The 21,055-nt window shown below is 41.0% G+C and overlaps 1 protein-coding gene across 1 annotated transcript in view; it reads left to right on the top strand.

Annotated features, from left to right (window-relative positions):
- Positions 1-7,389: 7,389 nt before the first annotated feature.
- The window catches only part of Htr2a (5-hydroxytryptamine receptor 2A), a 71,639-nt gene continuing 57,973 nt past the window's right edge, over positions 7,390-21,055 (top strand). The window contains exons 1-2 of the mRNA XM_042685736.1: positions 7,390-8,007; positions 11,231-11,431. Of these exons, the coding sequence (XP_042541670.1) occupies positions 7,596-8,007; positions 11,231-11,431 (613 nt within the window). The 5' untranslated portion in view covers positions 7,390-7,595. The remainder of the gene's footprint in view (positions 8,008-11,230; positions 11,432-21,055) is intronic.

Here is a 21,055-nt window from a genome sequence, read left to right as displayed (position 1 = left end):
TGTGTGTTTCTTATTTGTATCCATTTCTTTTTTTAAAAATTATTGTAAAGGTGATATACAGAAGAGTTACAGTTACACAAGTCAGATATTGAGTACATTTCTTTTTTAACAGTGTCACCCTGTCCCTCCTTTTCTCCCAGTTTTTCCCCATCCAAGTGCCCTCCCTGAAAGGTGTATAGCTCATTTCCAACGTACTATCTAGTGAACATCACTGCTCAATTGTTTCATCCTTTGTCCCATCATTTCAGTGCTTCCTGTCTCCCTCACCAAATTAGATAAACATATTACAAGACAAAGGGTACAAAAATCAAAAAGAGTGACCAAAGAGTAAAAACAGAAGAAAAAAAGACAATCTCATTTCCATTACCTGGAGTTCATTTCAACACACAGCATTTTATATGATCATATGCCCGTGGTTATTGAGTCCTTGTGAGCCTATTCTTTTTATTTCTTTCTCTTACATTATTACTCTGCCTAAGAATGCAAGTGTTATATTAAATAAGAGTATAACCAACTAACTCACTCTTTCTTGGATGAAATAAATGAAGGCAAATTGCCTACCTTATCATTCAATTATCTAATAAATATTGTTAAACATCTATTCAGAAAATTTCAAAGACAAATAACAAAATGAGCTAATTTTAAACAGTTGCTTTTTTTGCTATAAAGTAGTGGCAATTCAAGGCAGTCTACATTCCAGCAGTCAGTGATCAGGTGGTCTGGCTTATTCTAAATCCACCAAGAACTGAAGTATAGAAGGAAGCAATGGGTTAAATATCTTTCAGGAAATCCTCTTGGGTATGTTGGGTTTGTTTTTTTTCTTTTTCTTTCAAACCAATGGTAAGATTTAGATAGTAGATATCTCAGATATATTCTTTTTCCGTGTGCAGCAGTACTGGGCCTTGAACCCAAGGCCTTTGCACTGTCCCTTAGCTTTTTCAAAGGTGATAGTCTACCACTTGAGCCACAGTTCCACTGTCGGCTTTTTGCCAGTTAGTTGGAGATAAAAAGTCTCTCAGATTCATCTGCCCAGGCTGGCTTCAAACCATGATTCTCAGATCTCAGCTTCCTGAGTAGCTAGGGTTATAGTCGTGAGCTACTAACCCTTGGCTGATATCTCAGATACATTCTTTTTTTATTGTTGTTATAAAGGTAATACACAGAAGGGTTACTGTTACATAAATCAGGTAATAAGTACATTTCTTTTGGGACAATGTCGCTCCACTCACTCTCTCCCAGTTTTTTTCCTCCCATCCCCCCACACAAGTCGTATAGTTCATTTTTGAAATAGTGTTAGTGAGTAGCACTGCTACATTTGTTTGCCCTTCCTACTTCCATTTCTGTCTCCCCCTCTTGCCCTCAAAGACAAACAAACAAGACAAAAAGGAAAGAAAACAAAAGCCACAACAAAAAAGAAGAACCTCTTGGTTCCATTTCCCAGAGTTCATTTTGATAAATATTATTTAATATGATCAGATATTAATGTGTAATATGCACACAGGCAAAAATGTTGACACATAGGAGCAGGGATGAAATCTCCCAAACACCAGGTGAAGAAACCAGTCATAAGATAAGGAATACTTCAAGCTTTCATTTAATTAAAGGCCGGGAAAGGGTTTAACGGCACTTTCCAAGTTATGGAAATGATGAGTTGGGTGATGGTTACATGGGTGTGTATATTTGCCAAAAGTTGGAACTGCATACTTAAGATCTTTATGTCTTAATGAATGTAAAATATAACTCGATTTAAACCAACAAAATGAAATTGACCTACAGTGAGTGCTCTGGAAGAGAGGGAATAAGAGAGATAAATATAAATAAATGTCTTTACCATTGGATTTCTCACAGCTTTTAATATGCTAATGTGCACTGTGTATTTCTCAGAGAAGGCTAGAAGATGCAATATGCTCCAGATTTATTTACTCATGGAAATTTTCCCCCTTACATATATTAACATCTATAATGCACTAATGTTGCAGAATCCTAATAACTTTGGCATGGAAGAAAATTTTATTCAAGGGCTACAAACACTACTGTATCCATTTTCTAAAAGAATCAACAGCTAATGTGAAACCAATCACTTTCTGGAGAACTGTCCAGAATAAATGGGTTGTAAAAATGCACCCTTGTATACACTGTCCAATTAAGGACTAGAGGGATGATGCCCCAAATTGAAATTTCATACTTGGAATTGTTAACCTTAAACTCCTCTGGCAATAATTATGTAACATTTGTCAGTTGAACAAATCTAAGTTTATACCAAGGATACCATCATGAACATACATGTATTTATATGCACACATACACACAAATATATATGGCTGTGTCAGTATATGCAACACTTACTTTCTATTCTCTGTAAGACATCAGAGGTGGTATTTAAGATGGTAAACACAAACTAAAGAAAATAAGCCTTAGAGACTGAGTTCCCCAGGAAGCCAAATCAGACAGACTTGTATGTGGGAGGATTGACTGGGGAGAGCTCACAGATCAACACCTGTAGGGGAGCAACAGCAGGGCTTGGGAGGGGGGTTGCTATGATTCAGTCACAAACAAGGGGCCTCTCTGTAGATCCTCTAGGACCAGGGAGGCCACTGAGGTCCACCCAGCTTTGCAGCTTTGAGAGCTAGACTGTTCTATCTTCCGAAAAGGCCAGCCATTGCTTGGGGGATGTCCTAGGGGAGGAGCATAGCCCTGAGTCAAGGGTTCTCTGACTGAGGGAAAAGTCAACTGAAAAAGTCTTTGGTTACCTCTTTCTCTAGCAAGGAAAGACCTGCAGAGGGCGCTGTACAGCACATGAGCATCCACACAGCAGCCAACCAACTCCAGTCCAAACTCTAAAGGAATGTCTCAGCTCTAAGAAACCATTCCTACCTAGGCTGACTTGTGTGGTATTCAAAGACAAGCTCTGCTTAAGAATCCATAGCCTTAGCGGCTGTCAGTGGCTTATGCCTCTATCATTCTAACTACTCAGGAGGCTGAGATCTGAGGATTACAGTTTAAAGCCAGCACAGGGAGGAAAGTCTTTGAGACTCATCTCTAATTAACCACCAACAAATAAAAAAAATAAACAATTAAAAAGGCTAAGGTTCTTTTTACTCAAGGCTAGCAGCATTCTTCCACTTTGAGCCACAGCTCCATTTCTGGTTTTCTGGTCGATAATCAGAAGTGTTTCCTGCCTGGGCTGGCTTCAAATTGCAAACTGCAGTTCTCAGCCTCTGAGTAGCTAGGATTACAGGCATGAGCCACCAGTGCCCAACTCTGGTTCTCTTTTATAATATATGCTACGAATTCAATGAAAATACATAGACTGCGTTGCAATAAAAGGTATAGAGATGAGCCAGATGCCAATGGTTCATGCCTGTAATCCTAGCTAGTTAGAAGGCTGAGACTTGGAGGTCTGTAGTTCTCAGCCAGCCCAGAAAGAAAAGTCTGTGAGTCTCATCTCCAATTAAACAGCAAAATGAGCTGGGCTCGGGTGGCTCACGCCTGTAATCCTAGCTACTCAGGAGGCTGAGATCTGAGGATCGCCATACAAAGCCAGGTGGGACAGGAAAGTCTGTGAGACTCTTATCTCCAATAAACCGCTAGAAAACTGGAAGTGGCAGTGTGGCTCAAGTGGTAGAGCGCTCCTCTTAAGCTGAAGAGCACAGGGACAGCGCCTAAGCCTATTGTTCAAGCCCCACGATGGACAAAAAAGAAAAGAAAAGAAACATCAAAAAGGCACAAGTAGAACTGTGTATTCAATGGTACAGCAACAGACTGGAGCCGAAAAGCTAAAGGACAGAGCCCAGGTTCTGAATTTAAGTCTCAGTATCAACACAAAAATAAAAATAAAGATAGAATTCACTGAGCAATATAAAAGACAGTCATGTGAACAAACAAATCATTATAAACCAACTTAGATGCAATCATGGACAAACAGACTTAGTTCTCACATTCCTGGAGCTTACATGCTACATGACTGGAAATGAGAGACTACAAAAGATGTTAAAGTCTGTGTATTCACTGGACAAGGAGGGTAACAACCATCATAGTAAGAGTAAGCATAGTCAGGTATGGTGTCTCACTCCTCTAATCCCAGATCTTCAGAAGGTGAGTCAGTTAGAGTCTAGCCTGAGCTACACAGTGAGTTCAAAGCCAGCAGAGGCTGCATAACAAGATCCTGTCTTAAAAGAAAAGAAAGCTTAACAACAATAGCACCTAATATTTATTGTATGTGTTTAGAGATATGTCTGAATTTCTTTAGCTTTCAAAATGATCTGCTGGGCAGGTATATTATTAATAATCCCTATTTACATATCAGACATCCAAACACGGAGAATAAGTTGCTTCATCAAAGCCAGATGTACACATGGCCAACCTGGGATTCTCAGAGGAGCCAACATCAGAATTGAGCCTGGGAAACCAGCTAGAAATTTTCTCGATGCACACACAAAACATTCCAGACTTGGGGGAGTGCAGGTACAGATACATGCCAATGGTCACAGGCACGTAATGTTGAGGGTGCAGGTGGGCTGTTCATGATAGAGTCACAGAAAAATATTGACAGTTCAGGGGATGAACAGACTAAGAAAGGAGCCTTACACTCCACAAGGGAAGAGACTGGAGGAATGCAAGCAAGGAGGAGATGCTAATTTCGTTACCCCAAAGAATATTCCTAAGAATAAAACAGCTAACAGGATCTGAGCATCCCAGAAGACAGATGCGGGCTCCAGCTTTTACTCCTATGATCTCACTCTAGTTTTACTACATTCTAATGAGGGAAGTATGAGTCTTAACCCATTTTACAAGGGAGAATGCTGAGCTTTGAAGGGAGCAGCCAAATTGTCTGGGGTCCTGATGCTTATAACTGAGAGGGCTGGGAATTCAAAAACTAAGGAGCTGTAACTCCCAAGCTTTCTGTCTGGTCTCAGTCTGTGTATTTGATGCAAAGAGGCAGAGGGATGGGGGACTTGTGAATGAGTGGGAAGCGAGGGGGAGGTGAATGCAGAGCCCCAGAGGTGGCCAAAACTAAGTGTCAACAGAAAACACCGAGCTGTGGGTAGAGCAGAGGAGGTCTGAGAAAGATACGTGCAGAGGAGAGCCCTGGACACCAAGCACAAGTCCTGGCAGAGAAGGAAGGAAGGGTCACAGACCACAGGAGAAGCAGGACAATCAGTAGAGATCAGCTCCCAGAACCCAGCAGGGAACAGAGAGCCATAGAAAAGGCTGAGTTGAAAGTCGCCTTGGCTACAGCAAGATATTTAAGTCTAGAATTTAGATCATTACTGGGAAAGTAGGTATTTGGCCATAAACATGCTAAAGGACTGAATTCCCTAGAGAACGTGTAAAGAAAAAGAGAGTATACAGAAAAACCCAGGGAACCCTAACGGTTCAAGAATAAATCCATTTTCTCATCTACAAAAGCAAGAAGATACATACACATACACCGGCTATCTTTAGAAACTTGCTTGGAAAAGGGCTTCTTGTCTGCAAGGCATATTGTCATGGATTAGCTCTGAAAACCTCAACTCATTCTCCACAGCATGGAAACTTCTGAATGACATCTGGATGCTGAAGGAAATTGAACTACTATATTTAAATGGTGTATGTGTATGGATGTACATGTCTACATATTTGTATACTTATATATAATATATACCATATACCCAATGTATATACATGCCATGTATATACACTACATATATACATATATATCATTATATACCATATATGCACATGTGTGTATATTTGCATACCATTTATACACATGTCATATAAATTTCTAAGTATAACAATGGTGTAGTCATATAGACATATATACCATATATCCATATATATATATATATATACCATAGTGCATATATAGACACTATATGGACACACTTACTATATATACACTCATAAGTGTCACACTGATCTAGAGTTGAATACATATACATGCCATATATATGATATATACACACACTCACCAATGCAACAATGGTGTATATGGATAAATATATTTCACTGAACAAAAGAGTACTTAGCTTATCACTTACTGCCATAGATTCCCTGGCCACTCTGAGCATGTGTCACCTGTGGCAGGAATTCCACCTGGACACATCACCCACGGCCGGCTTTGGATGGAAGCGGCCAGAAGCAGCTGTGTACCTACCACTCTCTCCAGCGTTATTTCTTTAGGTTCTCGCTTCACCCTTCCCCTTCTCCCTCCACCATCCTCATCCTCATGGCTAGGCAGCCTCCCTGCCTTGTCAGGAATGTATGGAAAAGGCCTTTGCTTCAGTTTCCCTTTTCAAAGCAAAGGAAAACTTCCCAATGTTAACATATGGCCAAAAGAAAAAAAAAAAAAAAAAAGCCTGTTTGGCCCGCCCTCCCTTAGCTGTTGCTACCTCTCAGTTTATGACACAGAAACACAGGAAGGTCTGATGAAGTAAGTGAAGGCGAGCTGTGCCATTCCAGTGGAAAGCCCGGAGCCCCTGGGCGCACACGGCTCTTCCTACTTTCCCGTGCGGCTGTCTCTTTTGTGTGACTTTGACAGGGGCTCGTGAGTGATTTCTCAATGTGTGCCTGCCGAGCTGAGGACAGCCGCACCGGGAGGGAGGACCTGAGCAGAGCCGAGACAGAGGAAGCCCGAGCCAGCTCAGAGCTCCCAGCCCTGCAACTGGCTCGACTCTTGCATGCAGTTTGGGAAGTCAGCAGAACCGAAATCAAATTACTCTCCTAGTATGCTACAAGCTCCAGGAGAGAAGATTCTGCACTGGCTTAATTATCACACAAGATGGAGCAAGTCACAGAATAAGATCCAGTGTGTCTTCTGGGTGGACCCCGACAGACGTAAGTTTTCTGCCTGCTGTATTTGATTCCTGTGTCATTGTCTCTCTCGTTGGCAATCAAACGTGACCAAGATGTAATCATTTCTGTGAGAATTTGGTGGGGGAAGGGACTTGTCGGCTAATCCTCAGGACTTTTTTTTTTCTTTTTCCTTTCATTAATGAAGCAGCAGAATAGAAGCTGAAATTCCTAGCAGCGGCAGCAATTCAGCCAGAGACTGAACTGAGAACCGTAGCCCCAAGTACATTCAATTATTATGAACTTAACACTGGATGTGTTTTTAATTGACTTTCTGATTGTTGACAGCACACATGCCTGCTGTGTCCAAATGCATGCTATGTTAGAGATGCTGTGGCTAAGCTGAGATGATCAGCCCATCCAACCAGAGAGAGAACGAGATTCTGAGTACTTACAAAACTTTTCTTTTTTAGCCAGGAGCACATTTGTCTCCCGGAATGCTCAAAAGTCTGCAGTCTCTATATTAAAAGTTGATTCTGCTTTTTCTTTTTCTTTTTTTTTTTTTTTTTTGCCTTTACTTTGGGTGAAAAAAAATACCTCCCTCCCCAACAGTGGACTCTTACTGAAATTGTGAAAAAAGGAACTGGAAAGCCCTAAAGATAGTTCTTTAAGTATTGCTGTTATCCTGGGAGCAAAGGGACACCACATGAATACCAGCTTCACTATGTCAGAGAGCCAAGGACAGAAAGATGAATGGTGAGCTAAGGCTCTAACTAATTCATCTCTCGACACTTACATCCGCTACTAGTTCTGGCTTAGCCATGGATATTCTCTGTGAAGAAAATACTTCTCTGAGCTCAACTCTGAACTCCTTCAAACAATTACATGATGATCCAAGGCTCTACAATCATGGTTTTAATTCTGGAGAAGCCAACACTTCAGATACATTTAACTGGACAACAGAGTGTGAAAATCGAACCAACCTTTCTTGCGAAGGGTACCTCCCACCGTCGTGTTTCTCCATCTTTCACCTCCAAGAAAAAAATTGGTCTGCTTTACTGACAACAGTGGTGATTATTCTGACCATTGCTGGAAACATACTCGTCATCATGGCAGTGTCCCTAGAGAAAAAGCTGCAGAATGCCACCAACTATTTCCTGATGTCACTTGCCATTGCTGATATGCTGCTGGGTTTCCTTGTCATGCCTGTGTCCATGCTAACCATCCTGTATGGTGAGTGGCATTTGTCTCCCAGCTGTGCCTATAATAGTCCCTAAGCATGTGCATGCCACTAGCTGATAAGAAGGGACTGGGGTGGGGGAGGGGAACAGTGGGCATTCAATTTCCTTTACAGGCAAGGTCTTCCCTACCAGGTCATGTTGCTTTGGCTTTCACTCTTAAAACTTGAAAAAAATCCAGACAAGCAATTATTTGTGAATCCTTAGACCATTTTGTGCTTCGCAAAAAACACCATCTGTGTAAAAAGATCGTGTAAAAGTTTCATACTGTAAAATATAATCGTTCTAAGTCTCCCAATCTAGTCATCCAAGAAATAACTTACCCAGCATTCAGATTTCACTTGATATTTGTGGTTGCTGTTGTTTTAGATCCCTCCCCATTATTCCAGCCTCAGGACAGAACAGTTTCCAGCACTTCTAATGGAATGGTACAAACCTTCCCAAATTACCTTAGAACATTCACAGAAAGAACATTTAGGAGTGAAGTGAGTTTGACGTTAAAATATTCATAATATCCATTAGAATCAATGAATTACTCTGCTTTTAATTGTTCCCCTCCCCAAGGGAAGCTAATTTTAAAATGTGCCTTAGGATGATACCCTCAACTCTTTTTTTAAAAAAAATGCAAATGCACAGACTTCTCTAGACTGGCAGGGAAGAAAGAGTGGGAAAGAAAGAGATAGAGATCAATCTTGCTTTCTTCACCACTGAGTCTGACACAGTCAAATCCCTCGGCAAGTCAGCAAACACTGGGAAGGCTTCATGGGGGAGCAGAAAGTGATATTCCTTCCAAATGATGAGCAATACAGTCAGATTTCTCTCTAAAGAGACAGTAAAGGAGAGACTATCGAGGTGGCTGACACAGGCAATCAGGAGTCACTCAAGAGCTTAGAGTCAGGTAATACAGCTGCCTTTTAGAAGGGATTGTCTGGCCAAGCTCTATAGCCTTTTGGCCTGACCCTGAGGAGATGAATGCAGGAACAGCAGACATCAGTTTGTTCAGGGTTGCTAAGGGCTCCCTGCAATGCCAGTCCTGCTGGACTATTCAACTGTCACCGCAGAATTGTCCCATTAATTTCGCCTGTCATTTCCCAGGCACTGGGGAGGAGTTCTCCCTTCCTGCGACACCCCCCTCCCAGCCCTGTCCTTGGAGACACACGCCAGTGGGGGTGGTGGGAGGTGTGAGAGGGGGTGACTGTGCAGGAACCCAAGGCTGCAGGAGGGGTGGGAAGTGCAGCAGGTCTCCCGGCCACCCATGCGGGGTTCAAGGCTGCCGCCTGGCGTCCATTCATCAGAGTGCAACCAGTGCCACCCAGAGTCTAACAGCATCCTCAGGGACCTCCACATCCAACAGCCCTAGTCAGTTCCAGTCACCAAATGTGTAAAAGGAAGCGCCCCACCCCCACTTTATCCCCACCATGGAAATCCAGACCCAGGCCCGAAGCTGCCTCTTTCCAGAGGAAACTCCCTTTAAAAGGCCAGCACTAGTTTTCGCCTGCATTCCTCCTCAGGGCTGCTGAAAGGAAAAAAAGAAAAAAAGACAACTTTTCAGCCCCAGCTCTTTAATGCAAGTGGAAGGCTCTGGTTAGGCTTTGTACCACACTCTTGCCTTGTTCAAACCCACCCTCCTATGGTAGCTGAGTGGAGAGTGTGCCCATTTATGGGTGGAGAGTTCACCTCACTCAGTGGTCTGAGCCATCATAAAGAAAAAGTCACTTTTCATATTTGTATTATAATTAAATGTTTTATATCAAATGAATGTCTTCTTTATCCTTCACTAATATCTTTCTTCCTAAGAACCACTTTAAAATGACTTTTTCCAGAAAGACTTTGCAACTTTCATAAATAATATGGGCATAAAATGTACTCTTTTAAAGAAAAGAAAAAGTCATTTTTATAAAGCTCCATTCTAAACCAGGCACTGGTGGTTCATGCCTGTAATGTTAACTATTCAAGATGCTGAGATCTGAGGATCGCAGTTGGAAGCTAGCCCTGGCCAAAAAGTCCCCAGGAGACTCTTATTTTCAATTCAACACCCCCAAACCAGAAGTGGGTTTGTGATTCAAAGTGGTAGAGTGCTAGCCTTGAGCACAAAAGCTCAGGGACAGCTCCCAAGCCCTGGGTTTAAGCTCTATGATCAATGAATGAATGAATAAATGAATGAATGAATGAAGCTTTATTCTAACACCTTCTAGACAGATCTAATAACACTGCTTTGTCTGTTTGCAAAAACTAACTTTATCTGCCTGATCATCTCCAAAACACACAAACTGAAACAGAGTGCTTTGCTTCTGTCCAAAAAATATCTTCTACCTGCCTAATTTGTTCTGTGATGCTTTGGGAATCCTTGAGATTCACCTCTGTCCATTCTCCAGAGAGAAAGAGATAACTGGGCAGTTTGGGCATCAGGATGGTAGCCAAAGCTCTGTGGCTGATTCTGCTGTGTCTCCAGCACTGCCCTAAGCAGCCTTCTCAAAGTGTGGTCACCAGGCCAGAGGCATCACCAGAAGTTTTCTAGAAATGCACGTTCCCAGGCCCAGCTATAGACTTACTGGGTCAGAGGCTCCAGATCCGGTAGGTCCAGCTACCCTGTTAGAAAAAACTATCTGAAACTGGGAATGTAGCTAAATGTTAAGAAAGCTTGCCTAGCACACACACACCAGTACTGTAGCTCAGGACCTCACACTCTTACTTGGCTTTTTTACTTAAGGCTAGCAACTTACTACTGGAGCCACATCTTCATTTCTGATTTTTTTTTGCTGGCTAATTGAGATTAAAAAATTTTTTCATAGTTTTATCTACCCAGGCTGGCTTAGAGCCCTGATCCTCAGATCTCAGCCTCCTGAGTAGCTGTGATTACAGGCATGAGCCAACCAACCACACCTGAGTCATTTTTTGGAAAGAGAAAAAAAGTTTTACTAGGGAGAAGTTTTAATAGGGAGAAGAGACAGAACTACTGGTTGTAAAAAAAAAAAAAGTTTTAATAGGGAGAAAAGCTAGAACTGCTGGTTGAAAAAATCAACCCAAGATCACCTCACTGGTTTAATTCCACATACCAGAAATGTTCAGAGCTGGCACTCATCATCCATGCAGTTATAGTGCAGGTCAGCGCAGTTGCCACTGGCTCATTCAAATGTTGGGAATGTCTTTCCCCAAGAGAGAATTCTCATGTCCCAAGAGGCTAGGCTGGGCTCTGATGTCCCGCTTTCGCCTTGCAGGGTACAGGTGGCCTCTGCCCAGCAAACTCTGCGCCGTGTGGATTTACCTGGATGTGCTCTTCTCCACTGCCTCCATTATGCACCTCTGCGCCATCTCCTTAGACCGCTACGTGGCCATCCAGAATCCCATCCACCACAGCCGCTTCAACTCCAGAACGAAGGCATTCCTGAAAATCATCGCAGTGTGGACCATATCTGTAGGTAAGAAGGAATCCCTTCAACTCCCACTGAAAATGGCAGCTCACATGTCTCTTGGGAGACATGTGTTTTGTGATGCTGAAAATTGACATTCCAAATTGATTCTCTTTGTTGTGGTGGTGGTTGTTTTGTGCCTGTAACTGGGGCATTGAATTCAAGGTCTGGGCACTGTCCTTGTGCATTTTCACTCAAGGCTGGTGCTCTACCATTTTAACCAAAGCTCTAATTTTGTCTGGTTAATTGACTATCAGAGTTTCATGGACTTTTTTGCCTAGACTGGCTTTGAACCAATATCCTCAGATCTCAGCTTCCTGAGTGGCTAGGATTACAGGTGTGAGCCACCAGCACTTGAGTTCAATCTATTCTTGTATATGTGGAAAATATACCCCAGTCTAGAATTGATCAGATTCGCTTTAGAAAAGGAAAATCTGTTTATGGAGGTGGCTGACAACATGCATTGGTATTGTTTTTGCACATAAATAAAGAATAAACATAACAGTAAGAACCAAAACAAGAAAGAACTGTAAATTCTCTCATTCCCAAGTTTGCTACCCCAAATTCTGGGTCTCTTGGAAACCTCCAGTTTTGTAATCACTGGCCTTGTAGTTCATACATGGATACAAGTGCTCATAAAAGAGAGCATAAGGTCTGGGGGATCTAGGGAAAGGTATCAAGGAGAAAAGTGCAGAACTTGTGTGGGGTAAGCGTTTAAGTATGTCTAGGGTTCTTGGGGCTTCTGTTGTGACAGTACAGCCCCCAAAGGATTTTGACATCCTTCTACTAGGATAATTACACATACTCACTTTTTGTCCATAACAATCTTCTGCAAAAGTGGCACCCAAATCCACTGTATCTGATAGCACAGCAGGCTTGATTTGTGACCAGAGTCTCTGAGACCTGTTGTGAAATCTTAACATTTTCCACCACATGGAAATAGTATGTTCACTGAGGCCAAGAGTACAATATCTCCTTCCAGAAATACAAGATGTGATAGCAGGCTAAAACTCAGGCCATTCACAGATTTGTTATAACGATAACAATCAATAATAGCGAACACAACCAGTATGATGATACATGCTTATGATCCCAGCTAAGTAAGAGGTATAAGTAAAAAGATTGCCATCTGAGGCCAGCTCTAGGGCGGGAAATGCAAGACTCCTTAGGAAAAATAACTAAAGCAAAAAGGGCTGGGAGGCATGGCCTGCCTCGCAAGCATGAGGATCTCAGTGCAGACCTAGGACCACCAAATGGTAAATGGTAAACACAGTATGACATCATGCCTTTAGTTTGCTTCCATTCCTGCTAACCACAGGAAGTATCATGCAATTGACATAGTATGCATAGTACATGTCTAGCTTGCGGATGAGGAAACTGGGATGCAAAAATAAGTTGTGTTGGACACAGGCATAGAGGGAAGATGTGTTTTGTTACTGAGGAGAACAGACACAAGTTATACACACACACAATTGCTAGGGCTTGGAAGTCTTCACCGCTTTTCTACTATGAATTTCATTGTCATTTGAGGTGGACAAGATAGAAGAGCCTATTGTGTTTATGTGCTAAGTGAAAGAATCTGGGGACAGAGTTTTTGCGATTTGGTGAATTATGCATCTCTCTTCCACTTGTCCAGGCTACAAAGTAGCACTGAGCCCTGCTCTTTCTGCCTAGTGAAATCACTTTCCTTAAGAAACATATTTTGCTCTAAGAAAAAGTTGGATCATTCTGGGCCCATGCAATCTATGGCTTATTCTGCTATGAACAGAAGAGTAAAGGCAAACAATTCTCCATCTCGGATGCACATAAAATCCTCTGGAGAATCATTTAACTGGTCCAAGGTAGAAACTAGTGATTCTAAGGAACAGCCAGGAGCACAGAGGCCAATCATCAGAGAGGGAATTACAATAAGCTAGAGAGAGCCAAGTACAATGCAAATGAAGCCCAGAGCTATTGGTAAAGTTACTCCCACGGTTAATACTGTAGACTGTGCCAATGGTGTTAAGCAAAATGTGGGAGGGCCAATCATGTTTAACCCTGGGCCTTACCAACTCCCCTATCTTAATCAAGCACAGTCACAAAAGCATTAGAAACAGCTAGCAGCATCTGAACACTCACTATAGACCCTGCGTGGTCCAGATCACCTGACAGCAAACCCACTGCAGAGAGCTAAATCACACAAGATGACCTCCAATATAACTAGGAGTCAATTCAGGCCAGTCTGACTGCAAAGTTCATGCTTGATCTACTTACCCAATAAGGCTAGTTTTGCCTCTGGCTCTGGCTGGCTATCACCCAAGGAAAGCAGACAGGTCAGAATTATGGAGGTGCTAGCCCAAGGTTATCATTCATCCATTTGGGGAGAAAAATCATATCTGCTATGTCCTTGGCACTACATAAAGTTTTCCTTTTCTAAAGCCAAGTTGATGAATAAGGGACATGGTCGAAGACCCGCCACAGCATTATGGCATCCTGTAACATGGCAGTCAGTGGGTGGCTGATTGGGGAGCAGGTGGGCAATGGAAAGCAAAGAATAAAGTAAGTCAGTTCTACTAAGGAGCCTGAAGAGGCTCACTCCTATATTTTTCTTCTAGTGTTTCTGTTTCTGGTTTGTTTCTTGTTTGGAGGGTTTTGCCTTTTGGTTGGTTTATTCTGTGTGTATTTTAAGTTTCAATCTTTAATCTAGCTGGTACTTTTTTCGGTTTTACTGAAGGATAACTGGGGAAAGAAAATGGTTGATTTTTAAGGTGTATCATGTGCTGATTTGATACATTAAAATTTTTCTTTTCCTTTGCACCCTCCTGCTCATGGTAAATGTCACTTCACTCTGATCTATACATTTTTGGATTCTAGACACAAGTGAGATGACACATAAAGTATTCTTTCTGGCTTAGCATTACCTCCTCAACTAATCCATATTGCCACAAAAGGCAGAATTTCCTTCTTCCTTAGGGCTGTATCATGTGGAACTGATATTTATATATTTGCAGGTACTGGTACTTGAACTCAGAGCCTTATGCTGTCCCTTAACTGTCTTGTTCATGGCTAGTGCTCTATTACTTGAGTTATATATACCTCCTGTCCAGGTTTGCTTCACTCTTAGATCCTGTAGGTCTCAGCCTCATGAGTAACTAGGATTACAGATATGAGCCACCAACACCCAGCTTCTAACTTCGGAAGTAGGAATGGGAGTGTGTGTGTGTGTGTGTGTGTGTGTGTGTGTGTGTGTGTGTGTGTGTGTGTGTGTGTGTAGCTCCACTTCCAGCTTTTTGGTTAACTGAAGAGTCTCACAGACTTTCCTGCCTAGCTTCAAACTGTAATCCTTAGATCTCAGCCTCTTAAGAAGGTAGGATAACAGACATGAGCCACCAGGGCTCAGCCTCTAACTGGTTTTCCATTACCAATGATGAGAGCTTTTCTAAACAACTTTTGATATTGTCAATTTCACTGGTGTACAGATTTCTTGATAGATTTCTGAATAGCAAGCTGCACTTTCCTTTGTAGAATATATTCACTAGTGTTGGATTTCAACAAATATTTCTGTTGGTTATGTTTACAAGGTTTCTTCTAGCTTCATTAAATGGATTTCAGAAGTTTCTGTTTTCCCCTCTAAATATGTATGTGGGGATTCTATTCTTGAAAAGTTATGCAGAACTTAAGTTCTAAACTTTATGATGGTGCACTTGGTAAAATGCTATGGCCAGTCCATATCTATTTTCTATGTCCTAGGTTATTAGCAGCATTCAAACCGCTGTCATCTTTTACACTGACTTAATTTTTATGTATCTCAGTTTATATCTAATGATGCTTCTTGAACTAAATATCAACTCTTTCTGATATTTATGTAGTTATAACAAATTTCTTACAGACATCTTTTTTTCTGAATATCTTATTCCATCCTATATTTTCAAATTTTATGTTTAATGTATGTTGTCTGTGAGTAGCATTAAAGTTCTGCTTTGGGGGGCTGGGAAGTTGGCTCACTGGTAGAGCGCTTGCCTTGCATGCCTGAGGCCCTGGGTTCGATTCCTCAGCACCACATAAGCAAAAAGAAAAAAAGCTGGGGGGCTGGGAAGATGGCTCAGTGGTAGAGCGTTTGCCTTGCATGCCTGAGGCCCTGGGTTCGATTCCTCAGCACCACATAAGCAAAAATGAAAAAAGCCGAAGTGGCGCTGTGGCTCAAGTGGTAGAGCGCTAGCCTTGAGCTGAAGAGCTGAGGGACAGCGCCCAGGCCCAGAGTTCAGGCCCATGACCGGACCCAAAAAAAAAAAAAAAGAAAGAAAAAAAGCCGGAAGTGGCACTGTGGTTCAAGAGGTAGAGCACTAGCCTTGAGCTGAAGAGCTGAGGGACAGCGCCCACGCCCAGAGTTCAGGTCCCACGACTGGACTCAAAAAAATAAATAAAATAAAATAAAACAAAGTTTTGCTTTGTTTACATGTAGTCAGTCTCTGTCGTGGGGGGTTCAAACTCAGGGTCTACCACTTGCTAGGTAAGTACTCTGTCACCTGAGTGCAGCTTCCAGCCCTTTTTGCTGTTTTTTTTTTTCCAATATGCCCTCAGACCATAATCCTCCTACCTGTGCTTCCTGCATAGGTGAAATTACAGGTGTGAGCCAGCAGGATGATAACTAGATATGTCTAGAACAAGCTGAAGAGGTCAAAAGCTGTGTACAAATGACCATATAACCTGATACTAATCAAAATGAACCCCAAGATAGGGACACAAGAGGTTTTATCTTTGTTGCTGTTCTTTTTAATGTACTTATAATGTACTATGTGATTTTTTTTGTTTCTTTGTATGTTCTTTCCCCATGGTACAACCCCTGTTGTCACTGTATTTGATTCCAGTATCCTGCATATATTTTTCTAATTTGGGGAAGGGAAATAACAAAATGCTGAAATATGGATACAGGATGACACATTGTAACAATGAGATGTACAAGACAGTATGTTGAGAATGAATTTTACAACTTTGCTGGGATGGGGGAGGGGAAAGGGGGGAGGAGTTAAGAAGGTGGGGAGGAAAGGGATGGTAGGGGAAAAATAAAGGAGGGTGTAACAATGCTTCATAGGAAATGGACTCATTACCTTGCTCATGTAACTGTAACTTCTCTGTATAGTATCTTTACAATAATATATATACATATATATAAAGAAAAAAGATTAGATCTTACTGACATTTTGTCCAGTCTGGCCTCAAATCCCTATCCTCCTAATCAATCTCACAAGTAGCGGCTCTTCTATGTATGAGTCACTTATTGACTAGTTCTTTCATACTGATTGTCACTCAAATATATTTTAATTTAATTTTGTGCTATTACAATTTGTTGTTTTCCCATGTCTCTCCATTCTTAGCTTCTTTTGGACTAATCAAGAATTATCAATACATCATCCCTTTTATTTGTCTGATAGTCATCCATTCTTTTACCTTTCTATGGTGATTGCAACGTAGTTATATGTATTCCTTCAACACTTCTGGGAAACGTAAAGATGCCAGAACATTTTGACCCCAGTGACCCCCTGTTGCTTTGGTGCAACTTTTCTTGTTTTCTAAATGTATAAGTGAAACACACATAAGCCATCATCATGGCTATTTAGTTTATTCTTATTTCCCCCAAGTAGTTTTCTGTTGCTGCCATTGCTTCATTTGCATGCTTCTATGCAGTAGTATATTTCTTATTCCTGAGGAACTTTCTTTAGACTATCATAGGGATTTCTTCTCAGCTTTTGTTGCTGTAAACATCTTTATTTTTGCCTTTATTTTTTACAAGATAGTTGCTTAGTACAGAACTCAAGTTTGGTGGTCCTTTTTTCCCACCAGCACCTGCTAGGTAACATTCAAACATTTCTATACCCTATTACTTTACTTCTGTAACTAATTGGGAGAACTCAGCTACAGGCCAATAGTACCTCGGAGACCAGAAACCTTTTTCACCCCTTGCTACATGACAGCTGCCTTGTATTCTAGCAATCTCATGTGATATGAATAAGGGTGGCCTCCTTTTGGTTTTCTTCTGCACAGATTTACACTGATGTTGAAGTGTGTGGCTCAGGGCCTTTTTCTCTTGGAGAAATTCATGGGTGGATTCCTCCTGCCCCGGCCTCTCCTCCCTTCATGTCCCACACTCCAGCTCATGTTTCTTAATGACTCAAACCATTTCCTACATTTCCTCCTTTTCCTTCCTCTCTTCTTGCTTCAGTCCAGATGCTTTTGCTGACTTTTAATCTTCTCAGAGCTCCTTCCAAACTACAGCTAAACCTATTGGATATACTCTCAATTCTATTCCCAGTTCTAGATTTTTTTTCTCCACTTGGGGGATTTCAATGTTCTGGAAAAATTGTCTTTATTTTCATTAGTTTCCTTAACTATTAATATCACAGGGATCTAGATGTTTGATTTCCCTGTAGAGTTGTATTTTCTGGGAGGGATTTTTTTCTCCTCTTGATTCCGTCAACGAGCATGCCTAGAATTTTAACACTAAACCCTGTGCTAAAAATAATTAAAAATATAGACTAGAATGGACTAGCCTGTCCTTTGTTGGTGTTATCTTTTATCAGGGAGGGAGCCATTCACTTTGAGTGACACAGTCACTACAGAACCTCTTAAGCTAACTAGAGTCAGAACTTACTTTAAGCAGAGATTTGGAAGAACTTTTTATTTATAGTTTATCCCGACACCTACTCCTTCATGATCCTAGATGTATTCTCCACTATAAGATCTTAGAACTGCATTTTTTTTAGACCCCCAGCCCAGAGCCTGATATACACTCTCCAGATACCCAGTCCCTCTGTGTCCCCAACACACTGAGGTATCATGAGGAAGAGAGTAGCTTTTGCCATCTCCGGATGCCTTTGCTCTTCCCTGAACTGAAGAACCAGAACTAGACTTCCTCACATCCTAGCTGCTTGGCCATCAACCCTTCATAGGCTGATTCTATTTTATTCAACCCTAATAGGACCAAGCACTGTTATTTCCTTTCAATGTCTCCATTGTATCTCTTCTCATTTCTTCATTGGTAATATATTTTATATATTCACGTTCCTTTTGCCTGATGTATATTTTCATACATAATGATAGATGGGTTTATGTTTATTATAAAGGTAATGTACAGAGGGGTAACAGTTATGTAAGACAGATAAAGAGTATATTTCTTTTTGGACAACGTCACCCTTTCCCTAGCTCTCTCCCAGTTTTTACTTCCCATCCCCACACACAAGTTGCATAGTTAACTTTCCACATAGTGTCTAGAGAATACCACTGCTGCATTTGTTCACCCTTTGTCCCTCCATTTCTGTGTACCACCTTACCCTCACAAGGACAGATAAATTAACAAACAAGATTTAAAAAAAAAAAAACACAAAACAAAAACAAAGAAAAAAAACCTCTTGTTCCCATTCCCTGGAGTTCATTTCTATAAATATTATTTTGTATAATCATATGGGTGGGCATTATGCCTTTCTGTTCCTCTCCTAAGGGTATCCTCCTTTGGTTTCACTGTGTGTGAATATCTAGAGCCCTGGGTGACTTATCATGACCCCATGTTTTTAGATCTAGCTTCTGCATATGAAAGAAAATATCCTCTGAGGTTGGCTTACCTCACTTCACATGATTTGTTCTAGGTCTATCCAGTTCTCTGTAAAGACATAATATCCTTTCTAATGGCTATCTAAAATCCGATTGTGTTTAGGTACCACATATTTTTTTATCTACTCTGGGCCATTTCCATAACTTGGCTATTGAGAAAAGAGCATTAGTGGACATGGGTGTGCAAGTGTCTCTTCATAGTATCCTGATTTATGAATGTTAGCTTCTCTAAGTATACTAGTTTACATCGACAATTGTTGCCATTCAGAGCTTTAATTATACCACTCCAGGTTCTCTTTGCACTTAAAGTTTGTGTGGAGAAATCTGCAATAATCTAATCTTCCTTCTGTTGTAATAAAGTTCCCTCTTTCAAATAGAAGGGTTCTATTTAACGAAATTCTGGCAGTTGCTGCCTCGTGATATTGTACTACAGCCCACCCACACTTACTGTGACAATCTACACAATTTGCTTTGTTTCTTCTCTTTTGATATTCATTTCTGCGGGTCACATCTCCCCCATACCACACTCATTTTCACATTGCTGACCTACCATGGTCTTCACCCCTAACACGGAGTTTAAATTTCTACTGGGCTTTTCTATTTTTTTCTTGATTGAAGCATTATCCCAAATAAGTACAACCCTAGTATTTATATTAATGTACCTAAATAATAACCTCACTAAACTAAGTCTTTCATCCACCCTGAGTCACAATTTACAGCATTTGGAGATTTTTAAAAAAACAAAGGAGGAATCTAAACAATGCAGAAAAGGAAAAATTTAGGAAGAACTAATTCTATGAAAAATAATGCTTGGTGTGGCTAAATATAAGAAAATTCAAAAGAAAAAAAATATTTGTAATGCATATGAATCAAAGACCAAGAGTTGGTATGTTTTAAGGTGCAAAAATGGGAAGAGTGAGAAAAGGGTGGTTTGTGTCTGTAATCTTAGCCACTCAGTTAAGAGGTGCAGACAGGAAAACTGCAACACAAGGCTAGCCCAGTCCAAAAAAAAATTTAAAAAAGAGAAACTCCATTTCAATCAACAAGCCAGACATGATGTTTCATATTTATAATCTCAGCTATGTGGAAGCCATAAGTAGGGAGAATGTGATCCAAGACCAGCCAATGTAGAAAAAAAAAGACCCTATCCAGAAAATACCTAAAGCAGAAAAGGGCAGAGGAACTGGCTCACATGGTAGAGCACCTGCTAGGAAGTACAAGGCCCAGAATCCAAACTCTAGTACCACCAAAATAAAAGAGGAAGGGGCAGGGGACAAACAATGCAGTAGGAAAAGAAAACAGATTAATCAATAAACAGGTGAGTCACAGAATTGTAATTAGAAATGGACACAAGGTTCATGACAAAATGCTCAGTCTCTGCCAGGCGTAACAATAGAAGTTAAACTACAGTGTACTATACTGTACCATCTTTCATCCATCAGACTGACAGAAGAAGGTTGAGTCAAAAGATATGGACACAATAAGGACCTCCCCTCCAATCTACTTCTACAAGTATGAATTGTTTGCTCCTGGAAAATCCAGTAATAACTGTTGAAATCTGACCTCAAAATCCCACTTAAGATAATTTTTCCTATAAAGAAACAAAAGTATATATAAATCTCCAGTATTTGAAGTAGTGGGAAACTGAAAATATAGGTTATGGCTGAATATATTCATTTTATAGAAGTTGCAGAGTGATTTGGAACTTGAGAATCATTGAATTGGGGTTGGCACCCATAGCTTACATCAATAATCCCAGCTTCTCAAGAAAACCAGATCTGGAGGAACGAGATGGGAAGCCAGCCCAAGAAGAAAAGTCTGAGAGACACACACAGCACACTCACAAGTCAGAGTAGGTTTTCTGGTGACTGAGCTCCAGGATTTACTAGAATCTAACAAATGGTGTAAGCTGGGCAACCATACTATATGATACTCAGATTTCCTAATGTTTATTGCTGTTTTCCCCCTGGTTATGACTAGTGAGGTCATGGCCATTGTATGAGGCTTTTTTCTATTTGTGAGCACATGAGCACAATTTGGAATCCATTG

Source organism: Dipodomys spectabilis, unplaced genomic scaffold (genome assembly GCF_019054845.1).
Source record: "Dipodomys spectabilis isolate Male_0828 unplaced genomic scaffold, ASM1905484v1 ptg000095l, whole genome shotgun sequence".
NCBI classification, from domain to species: domain Eukaryota; kingdom Metazoa; phylum Chordata; class Mammalia; order Rodentia; family Heteromyidae; genus Dipodomys; species Dipodomys spectabilis.
The sequence above is the reverse complement of the archived record's forward strand: the minus strand, read 5'-3'. Positions and strand labels throughout refer to the sequence as shown.